Source organism: Gracilinanus agilis, chromosome 2, assembly GCF_016433145.1.
Source record: "Gracilinanus agilis isolate LMUSP501 chromosome 2, AgileGrace, whole genome shotgun sequence".
Lineage (NCBI taxonomy): Eukaryota > Metazoa > Chordata > Mammalia > Didelphimorphia > Didelphidae > Gracilinanus > Gracilinanus agilis.
In genome coordinates, this window is record NC_058131.1 from 636,044,390 (window position 1) to 636,057,427 (window position 13,038).

Sequence of the window (13,038 nt, forward strand, 5' to 3'; positions counted from 1 at the left end):
GAAGCATGACCTGAACCCAGTTCTTCCAGATCCTAGATTATCCTTCTGCCCATTATTCCATATTGTCTGTACAAAGAGATAGTTTATGACAAGTACCAAATGAATGATAACACATAAATAGTGTTTTGGTGCTCATAGGAGATTGAAAAGGTCGTGAGCTAAAGTGGGTTTGTGAAAGATTTGATGGAAGGTACCAGAAGACATGGAGTCAGTATCTACACAATTTCTTATTGCTTGTGGTTATTTTTCATCTCCGAGCCTCAATTTCCTTATCTGTAAAGACAGGGGATCCGACTTAACTGTTGTGAGACAACCACTAGTTTCTCTTCTTAAGCCTGTGAGGTGAGTCTTGAGCTTTGGCTTTGAAGAACAGACTTAAAGCTAGGTTGTTACCAGAGGACTGAGTTTGGGCAACCTGCTTGAGTAGAGAAGATAATAAAGGGAGAGACATGAAAGCTGAGGTCAGTATTTAACTCTCTTACTTCCCTAATGGTTGACCTGGGACCTGTCATTTAGCACAGGGCCAAGCACTCTTAAAAACTTCACAAATGATTTTTTGTTGCTATAAGACTTGGGAGATTCTTTCTTGTCAATTAAGTTAGGGTATTCACTGTAGGAGAGACAGTGAACTAAACTGTTGAAAAAAATTTTTTTGTACAGCATTGGGAACGCCATTATGGAGGAATTCTGCATAAAGTACTTTGTATTTTATTCTCTTTTAACCAAGGGCAGGACTCTTAATGCTCCTTAATAAAATACTCATCTTTTTTCATTGTAAAGTATAGCCATTTTGGACATGCACTTGCAGTGGTTTTGTGTTTGTGTTTGACTGGAAACCTAATTTGAGAGGGAAATTCTTTGCAAACATTTTGACCACACCTTTCTCTCTTATATTGTGGCTGGAGAAGCCTTGTACTTTGAATTTGTGATCATGTGGAGCCTATAACATACAAACCTCTTGGTTTTTTGCATTATGCTTAAATGATAGAAGTGTTCCCTGGAAAACACACACATACACACACACACACGCACGCACACATGCCCAATCTTCTTATTCTGTCTTTCTGTGTCTGTTTCCACAATTCCGTTCCAAGAAATGTGCCTTAAGTTCTTTAAAAAAAGACCTCGTTGTATTTGCTTTCCATGCAAAGTAGGGAAGTGCATGTCTCGAGTAGAATTGAGCTTACAAGTAGGCATTCATTGAGGAACAGGGCCATATAAAACCTATAACAATGATATTCTTCTTTGGGAAGCATGCTGCAAAATGAATTTATTAATTTGTACTCTATATCCAGCCTCATTAGAAACTGAAAAATGTATTTAAATGTCACTCAAACAACAAACACTTATGAATGTCCAATTATTCATCTGTGATATTGGGGATGTGAAAAAAAAAAGAAACCATCCCTTTCATTAAATGCTTTACGTTTTATCAGTCAGATCACCTCTTAATTGATCACCTTGCTTTATCTCAACTCTCTCTTTTGCAATCTGACAGATTGCAGACAACAGGATATTGTTTTTTAAAAAATTTATTATTTTGTTTCATTAAAATTCCCTTCCCTCCCTGAATTAGAAAAGGTATCATTTAACAAAAAGATATGTGTAAATATAAAATGATATCTTGCTTGTTTCTGTTTATCAGTTTTTTCTTTGGAAGTGGAGAGATACAAGTCATTCTTCAAAAAATATTTCTGGGAGGCAGCTAGATGGCTCAATGGTTTGAGAACCAGGCCTAGAAACAGGAGGTCCTGGGTTTAAATCAGGCCCCTGACCCTAGCTTTGTGACCCTGGGCAAGTCACTTAATCCCTATTGCTTAGCCCTTACTGCTTTTCTGCCTTAGAACCAATACGTAGTATTCCTTCTAAGAGGGAAGGTAAGGGTTTAAAAAATACTTCTGTTTTATATTATGTTCTTTTGGTTCTACTTGCTTTATTCATCATATTTTCATGTAGGTTGTTCTTTGTTTTCTCTTCCTTTTCCTTTTATTTTTAAAATTCTGGTAAGGGTTAAGCAATTGGGGGTTAAGTGCTTTGCCCAGGGTCACAAAGCTAGGAAGTATCTAAGGTCAAATTTAAACCCAGGACCTCTTATCTCCAGGTCTGGCTTTCTATCCCCCTGAGCTACCTAACTCTCCCTTTTCATGTTTTTCCAGAATTAATCTCATCATTTCTTATGTCACAGCAGTATTCTATCACAATCATATGCCATAACTTATTTAGTTATTCTCCAATTGGTGGCCATCTCTTCAATTTCCTTGCTATCACAAAGAGAGCTGCTATAAATATTTTAGAACATATATGTTCTTTCCCTTTTTTCCCAGATCACTTTAAGAAATAAACCTAATCGTGATATTTCTGGCTCAAAAGGTATATATTGTTTTGTAACTCAGCATAATTCCCAGATTGCTTTCCAAAATGGTTGAATCAGTTCATAGTTCCACCAACAGTGTATTAGTAACCCCATGATTTTCTTAAACATCAAATCTGATTGTGACCCTATCTCTGCCTCGTGCTCATCCCTCCCCACCTCTCAAGAAATTCTCATAATTCCTTTCTATTTCTAAGATCATATATAAAATCTTTTGTTTGGCATTTAAAACCAACCTGATTCTTGTTTATTATTTCAGTGTTTTTATATTCCCATTTTTCCCCTTTGTAGACACTGTAATATACACACACACAGAATTGGGAGCTACTGCCTATTTTACCTCTCTTTGACTTCCCATCCCTTAGTATAGTGACAAATGGTAGGTGTTTAATAAATGCTTGTTAATTGATTGATTTTGTTGGAAAGCTCCATTGACTACCATAGTTGCTGTGAAACTCTCCTATCTAAATCAGTTACCTAAAATAACTCATTTTCTCTGTTTCTATCAGGAGTTCTGACTCTGAAGAAGCATTTGAGACACCTGAATCAACAACTCCTGTCAAAGCCCCTCCGGCCCCACCACCTCCACCTCCAGAAATCATCACAGAACAAGAAATCAAACCACAGCCACCTCCAGAAGACCCAGGTAAGGAAAGTGAGGGATGGCTGGGATCACTCAGGAGGGAAGACATAGAGAAAGTCAGCCATGTGTTTGTTAATTCCCAAAAGAAAGGGTTCCAATACATTTGGGGACTTGGCTAGAATAAAACATCAAACCCAAGGAGTTCATTTATATCCTTAGGAAGGAACTAAATGTAATCGAGGCTCTTTTTGCAAACTGGACCTTGAAAGCAGCTTTTTGTTGTTGTTTAGGATTATATGTGAGGAGAGTTTGAGCTTCATGCATATTTTAATACAATTAAGTGCACACAAGTGAAGACAATGAAATATTTGATGCAAAATATTGACTTTACCCATTTGTAGAGGCTTTAAAAAATTCTGGTGAAATCACTCATTTAACTGAAGGTTTAGTCTATGGGAGAATAGAGGATTTGAAAATTAAAGATTAAGAGAAGGTAAATTAGGGCCAAAAAGGGTTCAGAAAGAACATTCAAGGGAGTAATATCTCAATGTAGTCTTAAAAATCTTTGTTTACTAACTAACCCCATATTTTCTGTTATCTGACGATATCCTTTCTCATTCTTTCTCATTTACTCTCTTCTAATAATATGTTTAAACATGGCCACAGTTGTGTTAATTCTAGATGTTGATGTTATTAGTCCTGAACATCCATCCCATGAATTACTGCTAGTCTTCTGAAATCTATCTCCTTGTATTTGAATTTCTTTTGCCAAGGAGGAATTTTGACATATAGCTGACAGATTCATAGAAAAATGTTTATTTGGGGGAATTGAAGGAGGAAGGAAATATCAAAAGTGAATGCATCATACTGATTTAAGAAAATGTTGAACTGCAGAATAAAATAGAATTTTGGCCTGGGTGTTGTTTTTGCAAAATGGATATGGTACCATTTTAGATCTCTAGGTTTGAACAAACCATTGTTTCAAAAGCAATTGAGAGCAGGCAGTGCTTTGTTCTTGAGCAAATATACTTCCCTAAGCTCATGGATAAGAGGGAAAAAAATCAAGGAAAACCCACAGCCTTTGCTAATGTCAGAAAAAATGCCTCAAGGAGTATTATAAGTTGACAAATGCAATTTCAATACTCTTGCCAGCAGGTTTTCTCCAGTGGTATCAATCAGTTAACAGCAGTATATAGATATACTTAGCAAACTTGAGACCTTGTTCTCAAAAAGAGTAATTTCTTTTTATTTATTTGATTGCAAAGTGGGAAAAAATCTATAGGGATTCTTCTATTTCTCTCTTTTTTTGACATATCTACTTTTTTTACTTTCTATCTATAATAAAACTCATGGGGGGAAAAGCTGAATGGTATTTAATTATTTAAAAATTTTTAAAAAACCATTCAACACAGCTTTTCATGGAAAATTACTGTGTGCCAAGCATTTTGTAGTCTTTTGATCCAAGGTAGAATTAAAATGAAAGTATTATTTTTTGGGTTTAAAATTTTACTCCTAAAAATGCACAGTATAATTCAGAAAAGGATAAGAAGGAAGACTGTTGCATTATCCAGCATCTTGTTTATGTTTCATCTCAACAGAAAAACTAGAAGTCTCACAGAAAGTATGAATGATAACATTTCTAGTCAAATGTCAAGGCCACATTTCATAGATAATATAGAGAATTACAGAGTTAGAAATTAGTAGAATATAGATCTGGAAAGGACATTAGAGATTTTCTGGCATAACCTCTTCATTTGCAGATGAAGAAACTGAGGTTAAGGGAAGTTAGAGGCCTTAGTCCTAGATCACTTAAGATAACTTGTAGAGTTGTGATCAAAACCCAGCTTGTCCAATTCTCATGTAGGTGCCCAGGGGCCTTTCTGTCTTACTATTTATCTTTTTTCTTGAGGCAGTTGGGTAGTATGGTTCAGTGTTAGACCTGGAGTCAAAAAAATCCGAGTTCAAATTCTACACAAGAATTTGATCAAATATAATATGATCCAAGGAATTAGGGACAGAGGAGGAGATGGAAGCCAGATCTCTTGACTGCTAGGTTAATTCCCTTTCCACTCTGAAATATCGATATTAACCTGTTAGAAAACTGTCTTTTCAAGATATGGAATACTTGGTATAGAACATGGCAGCCTGCATGAGTTTATTACAAAGCACTCAAAGCAACATTCTATTTTGCTGATTGGCTAAAGAAAAGAAAGCAATTTTAATGGAGAATTAAACAAATGAATGGTCAGGAAAGAAAAATCTTAAAAGTCTGTGTTTTTAAACTATCAGAGTCACTGCTGAATCTTACTAAAAGAGAATTTTGTACAAAAGCCAAAGGTCTCTATCCAGAAAACTTAAATTTTCTATCAAACAATCTTTTAAAGATCTATTATATAATTACCTTGACATATGTTTTGCTGACATGCTATAATTGCCTTTCTGGGGACATTTTCTATCATTCAGATATATATATATAAGGTCCATTCCTAATTAATTGATTAATTTTGGGCTAGTTTTTCTTAGGAACTTGGTTTCTTCTTTAAAATTTAGGACATTAGATGAGATGAAATTAAAAGTTGGTGGTAGGTCCAAAAACCCATGAATCTCTGCAATAAAATCTTTGATCAATCTCATTGGAGCAGAGGTTCTAAGCCATTTTTTATATTCTGTACTTCTTTGGCTGACTGGTAAAGTCTATGGAGCTCTTCTCAGAATCATATTTATTTTCTACATTAATTACTGAATAAAATGATAAAAATCAAGATGTAAGATGATTTCTTTTATATCCAGCTTTACAGATATGCTGAAATCTTTCCATGAATTCCTTGGGAATCCTTGTGTCCCAGGTTAAGAATCCCTGCTATAGAAGAAGAACAAAGGCATGTGTCAAGCTCATTTAGGAGTTGATTAAATTACAATATACAAATACCTTATATCTCTATGGAGCTATACAGTTTTATGAATGCTTTTGTACACATTACTTAATTTCAAAATGAAATTAGCCCAGGGGATGGATAATGTTCTACAGATAAAGGAAACTGAGCCTCTAAGAGATGAAGTGACTTGTCCAAGGCTACACAATTATTAGATAGTAGGCTAGGACTTGGAATCAGATTTCCCATCTTCTGTTCAATGCTTTTCTCACTGCACCACACTAGTTCCGTCAAGCAATTTCAGTGTAGCCAGATGGAAGATCAAGTTATCCTGAAAGCCAGAGGGACTTTGACCTTGCCAATGAAGCGGGGGTTAGTGATGCAGAAGAGTTACAAGATGAGCAGCAAATATGGTGTCACAGGTGAAAGGATAGTAAGAGGTAAAGGAGAGAGTGATTTATTCAGCTGGTCATTATTCTGCCATATGATGTCATTCCTGGCACAACAGACCCCCACTCTAAGCTACTCAAGATAAGCCTTCTTAATTCTATCACACTCAGATTATGTTTAATAAATGGCAGGCTGTTAACCTCATCCATGCCAGGACCCTGCCAACCACAAGTATTCACTAAGGTTGAAATGTGAGGGGGGAGACAAAGCCTGTGATTTGAGATTAAGGAAAAAGGATAATAGAAAATTCCATTCCTAAGCAAGTTTGACATTTATCAATAGACTTACCTTTTGTTTCTTCCTAGAATGAGTTAATATTCTTTATATGTGGTTAAATTTGGAAGCCTTAGGGTTGATCAGATCCTAGGGACCAGCATGAAAGGCTTAGGAATGATACAGCTTTTATAGCAAGCACAATTTTATTTTAAACTAGGAACTTGTTTGTCACTGTGGATTTAAAGCATCATACCCTCAATCCCAGCAACTTTATCCAGAACTGCATTAATAAAGGACCCAACTTAGATCTCCATATTTCTCAGCTTTTTACATAATTACATGATAAGACTTTAATTGTAGTTACCTTTCAGAAATGCAAGGGCTTTTCCACTTGGCCCCTTGTTTTGTTGATGAAATATGCCAGCACAAAGGAATAATACGATTTTAGGAATGGTAACTCTTGAAGGGGTGGAGTGTGGGATTGAGGATGGTGCTGACTTTTTTAAGGAAATGTTTGGAATCTGATGTCTTGGGTTCAAATCTTGATCTTTTAGTTAGTTCCTAGGGGAAAAAGAACATAACCTCTCTGGACCACCTATAAAATGAGATGGGCTTAGTTGATCTTTTAGTTCTTAATCCTACAATTCTGTGTTAACTTGATGATTTTCAAATTACAAGGCACTGAAAGTGTTTTAAGCAAGCTACGGACAGGGCTAGAAAGGTTTATTGAATGAATGATGGACAAATAATATCCAGTGGAAATCAGACTATTTCCACCAGGGCCACTCCTTGTGTATACAGCTAGTTCAGAACCTCAGCTCAATGAGACCTTCTAAGATCCATTGTAGATACCCCCCAAAAGCCATTGTGCCCAGGGTATGGGCTGCTGCAATCAGAGCTTGAGCCTCTGGACCTCGACTGGGAAATTCTTGAATAATTCCCCTTCATGGGGAGGGTGGGAAATAGAGGAAAATGCCAACAAAAGCAGAGTGTATGCTAGAGCTGGAGTCAAGAAAATCTTGAGTGCAAATCCTGCCACCGACTCTTTACTTACTATATGACCCTGAGCAAATCCCTCAGTCTCTTTCAACCTCAGATGCCTCATCTGAAACATAGGGATAAAAATAGCAGCTATTCCATAGGGTCATAGTGAGAATCCAATGAGATGATATATGTAAAGCATTTTACAAACTTTTTAGTGCTATGTAGATATTAGTAATTGTTACTTTCTTATCATTAGGAAAGATTGAGGAGGAGTAAATCTGCCATATTCCAGCTCTGAGTCTATCTATGGACTACTACTCTTTATCCTGCTCCACTTAGAGTTCCCATAGACATGGAGCTTATAAGCACTGGAATTTGTTTGGTTTCTGAAAGGTGGAGACAGATTTACCTAAATTTAGGTAGCGCCAATTTAAGCAAACTTTTGGTAAAGCCAAATAGAAATACTTTATTAGCTTAATAAGTATCAAGCATGCTGATCAAAATAGATGATGCCCATTTAGATAACATCCCTGTCCCCCATCCTCCCAACTATCCATTTGTGCCTGACTTCAAGACTTTAAAAGATGTGTTCAGCAGTGGAAGGATGACAGTTTTAGTGAGCAGTCTTCATGAATTATTGTGGCCCCAAATTCATCACTTGGTAGCCAAACCTTTCAATGATGAAACTCTTGGAATTGGGTTCTTTATGGCCTGTAATACATCTTATGATCCATACTGGTGGTAGGTTTTAATTCTAATCTAGGTATTCTAATAGAATTCGCAATCCTCGATTGCTATGGTGAAGCAGACTTCGCTGAGTTCTTCTTGAGAAATTTTCTTACCCTGAGAGTCTTGTTCCCATCTTAGTTAAATAATTAGCAGAGAGGGCAATTAGCATTTCCCTGTACCTATAGCCTTTGCCATCTTACAAATAAATATTCCAGTCAGCAATTCAGTAGAAATGGGGAAAAGACAAGGGCAGAAGACTCCAGAATTAAGACCTCATATTTTAAAATGAAATAACTGGAATTGGTGTTAAAGGACTTGGCTCCCTCCATCCCTTGCTCATCTCCTACACATCATCATAAAAACCTGTTATCCAGCAGTATGACATGGGTTAATCATTAAAAGCATTGAAGCCTATTCTACAATTCCCTTTCCTCTCTATCAGGGTTTTGAGGTTTATATGTTCCTGAGGCCTTGTCCTCACCAGCCTGTGAAAAATGATGACCCACCAGAGTACCAACAATATTCCCAATGGCTTTCAGGTTTCTTTTAATGCCTCTGTAATCTAATTGATTTATAAGAGTGTGCTCAGTTCTTAGAACAACCACAGAGTATAAAGCCTGGGGTTCCTTTTCACTGATAATACAGGCAAGGGATCCAATTTCCATACACACTGCTGTTCTCTCATATTTTCTTCCAAGGAAGTAGGATGTTTAATGAGTTAGGACAGGATGACAAGGCACAGTACACACTGTACCATCCGTCAGTGTCTCCAAAGAAGATGAAGGGAGGCTAGGTACCCATAGGGGCTCTTGCTGAAGTGGGAGGAGGATTGGGCAGTTTCTGTCAGGGAGAGAGAAAAGGAGAAGGCAGCTAATTATAGGGAGTGAAGAATTCACATTTTATGACCTTGTTAATGTGTATGCATAGACCGTATGACATCTTTACACTATTGTGATTTACTGATTTAAAACCAAACTTCAAATAGCAACCACTATAAAAGCAGAGTTCTTTCTCCTTGACCCACTCTTGTGGGTTTGGATTATCAGTGTTTTTTATGAACCAGCATTAAATCAGAGGCTACTTTATTTCTGAAATCAAGCCAAGGCCGGACAGAGTCTTAACTATCCCAGGAGTTTATTCTTCACAAAGGTTATTCTTATCCCAGAATAGGAGTAGTAAATGGAAGATGCAAAGAAGCAGATTTGAATTTGATATAAGAAAAGTATGTTTTTTTCCCTAATAGTAAGAGCCAAAGTAGAATAAGCTGCTTCAGGATATAGTGGGATTCTTCTTCACTGGAGACCTTCAAGTGAAGGTTGAATCATTGGGTGTTGGAGATGTTTAATGGAGATATTGTTGAGGTTTGGATTGGACTAGATGACCTCTGAGATGCCTTTCAACTCTAATTCTGCTTAGCCTCTGTTGCTAGTGGGAGAGTGGATAAAAGCTCTGGATCTGGAGTTAAGACCTGAAATTTAATTCTGCCTCAAATGCTAACTAGTTGCATGACCTTGGGCAAATCAGTGACTTGCTCAGGGTCCTCATCTATCCACTGGGGCTAATAATAATGCCTGCCTCCTAGCATTGTGAGGACTAAATGACAATCTATGTAATTCTATGCAAACCTTAAAATGCTATATAAATATTGTTGTTGTTAAATGGATGCTTTCTCTCCTTGTCTGTACTCTCTTCACTGTTTCACCTGTGACATCCCATAAATCTTCCTAAAGGAAATGCCCATTTTGGTGGAAGCCTTCTTCTAAGCCAGGGGTTGGCAACATATGGCTCTTTCTGCAGGAGCCATAAAGTCAATTTTTTTTCAGGCGCTGTTACAGGAGAGCACACTGTGAGCACTGTACGGCTCTCACGAAATTACATTTTAAAAATGTGGCGTTTATGGCTCTCATGGCCAAAAAGGTTGCTGACCCCTGCTCTAAGCCTTTAACCATTTCATGGATACCATCACAGGACTCAAGTTATCCACCTGTTATCTCTCCTTCCACACATGTCTAGCCTATCTCTTTCTCCAAATATTCATTTCCACGGAACTCTTTAACTGCCATTTCTTAGTGCATTATTGTTGGTAATGGGTTGCTGTTGAGTTAGTGTACAACCCATTAAACTCAGAAATAACCCTAAAATTACCCATCTGTGTTCACCTTATCAAAACATGTTCATAGAAATGAGTTGAAACTTATTTACATTAAGATATAAATGACTGATAATAGCTCAAGTGTCATGGGTGGAGAGAGACTTGCATTTAATCAGAATCAAAACCTTATGCTAAGGGATAGAACTCTGAGTATCAGGCATTCACAAGTAGAGATGGTGGAATATTTTTTGTAGACCATTACTTGTTCCCTCCCTGCAAGGATGGCCCTTCCTCACCTCCCTTCCCCCCCCCTCTTTTTTTTTAAATCCTTACCTTTGATCTTAAAATTGATACTAAGTATTTGTTCCAAGGCAGAAGAATAAGGGCTGGGCAATAGGGCTTAAGTGGTTTGCCAGGGGTCACATAGTTAGGAAGTATCTGAAGACATCTGGTCTCCAGGTTTGGTTTTCTCTCTAGCCATGGAGCTACCTAGATGCCTCAAGGTAGGTAATCTTATCATTATGCCCATTTTACAGAGAAAGAAACTGAGTCTCGGGGAGGTTGATTAACTTGCTCAGGATCACACAACTAATAAGTGTCTAAAGTAACATGTGAACAGATATTCCTGATTCTAAGCAGAATTCTCTCATATCACCTAATTGTCCCAGTGATCCATGAGGTATAAACCTCCTCCTTAAAGCAATTAGCCTCCAAATGTATCAGTCATTTGCTGCCATTCCATAAAACCCTCTTGTATGAAGACCAGTCTTGATAACCTAAGAAGCTTGCTACTCATAGAAGGGTTCTTGACTCTCCTTGGCATATAATTTCTTCTTATTGGGAATCCAGACATGAAATCAGACACAAGCTATTAGTCGTCCCCTCCTCCCCCATTCCCACTTATGGGATCCTATTTCTTAAATGTATAAAAATTGAATAACTTACAGGAAGCAATAAAAATAATTACAGTTGGCCTCTGTGCTACATTTGAAAGTTTATGGATCCCCTTTCCTTTATTATTTCACTGAAACCTCACAATTACCCCCCAATGGGCTCCCATTTACCAGTGTCCATGTTACAAAGAACAAGAACACCCATTTCCTTAAAAAAAACCACAAGGCACTTTATTTAAAATAATCCTAGCTGCCATTTATGCAGTACTTTAAGGTGTACAAAGCACTTTATTTTGTAGACTATTTCATGTGATTTTCACAACAATCCTATTTGGGAGATGCTCTAGATTCTAAATGATCCTAGAAACTTGCACCCTAACAGTTTTTGAGGCAACTAGTTGGTGAAGTGGATAGAGTTGGAGTCACAAAGGCCAGAATTCAAATATGATCTCAGATAATTACTAGCTGTCTGGTCCTGGGCAAGTCCTTAACTTCTGTTTGCTTCAGTTTTTATCTATAAAAATGAGGATAATAATAGCATCTATCTCCCAAGGTGATTGCGAAGATAAATGAAATAATATTTGTAAAAAGCCTTGAGAACTTTAAAGCATTATATAAATGTTATTATCATCCCTAATAATAACAATAATGTTTTTGTTATTCCTAATAATAGTGCTATTCTTACTAATAATAATATTCTTAATAATAATAACTAGATATACATAACTTTAACACACATATATATTGCCTATAGGAGTAGACAGTATATAATATATAAGTATATTTGTAATAATATAAACAAACACAAATGAAGGTACTTAAATAATAATGATAATGGGTCGAAATTATAAGAGTTGTCTTTTTAACCATTCCAGTATGATGCTCAAGGGCATTCTTTACCTCATTTAGTTAAAAATCTGCTTGGCATCATTTCAGTGGTAAATACATGATTGGGACTAAATGAGCTAGGGAGCTAGAGTATGGCATGGATAGATTCTGGATCATTCAAACAGAAAATAACATTGAATAATGTTTTATTTAGATCTAGCTAATCTAAATAAATTTGAGATATTTCTAATATGTACTCATATTTAAACAATTGCAGTAGGATAGTATTCACACAGTTAGAATATAGGACTGATTTTTCTGAGTATTAAAGCATTTATTTTAGAAATATAGTATTATTGAATAATTTCCCTATACAGCTTTAACGTCTTCTGGGAGATATTAATTTTATTTATTTATAAAATGCTTTATTTTAAGCTTTATTAAATGCCATCTAGTTAACTTAGCAAATGTTTGCATTTCAGTGAACTCATTTCAATGCAGATTGTGTCTTAACTTGTGAGCCCCATCTTAATTTTCATCAGGATTCTTTCCCCATTGTCCTTTACATTTCCTCATATACAGTAATAGTGTTCTCTCTTTTTCTGGTTCTTTTTTTTTTTTCTTTGCAAAAGGGCTTAAAACGTAAATGTCTTTTGAGATATCTTCATTTCTCCCATGTTTATGGGTCTTAAGTTCATTATTGTATGTATCCCATTACTTCAGGGTATCACAACACATGCAGCCATTTCTCCATCTTTGGACCAGTTTTATTTATTTAGCAATTACAAATGCAGCTATGGAATATATTTGAACAGACAGCTCTTTCCCTCCCTCATTTTTACTAATGCATTTAAGGTATATTGTCAATGATGGGATTATTGAAGTTTCCAACAGTGACATAGAATTTGAGAACTAGAGAGTCCAGCCCTTTCACATATCAGATAGGGAAAATTGAAGTGCAGAAAAGTTAAGTGACTTGCTTAGGGTCATTGCACTAGGGTTAGCAGACCCAGCACCAT

General features: G+C 36.5%; 1 protein-coding gene across 4 annotated transcripts in view; it reads left to right on the top strand.

Moving 5' to 3' along the window:
• TACC2 (transforming acidic coiled-coil containing protein 2) overlaps positions 1-13,038 on the top strand; it is a 213,406-nt gene that overhangs the window by 138,382 nt on the left and 61,986 nt on the right. For all 4 annotated transcript variants that reach the window (XM_044665637.1, XM_044665638.1, XM_044665639.1 and 1 more), the window contains one exon: positions 2,881-3,017. In XM_044665637.1, the coding sequence (XP_044521572.1) occupies positions 2,881-3,017 (137 nt within the window). The remainder of the gene's footprint in view (positions 1-2,880; positions 3,018-13,038) is intronic.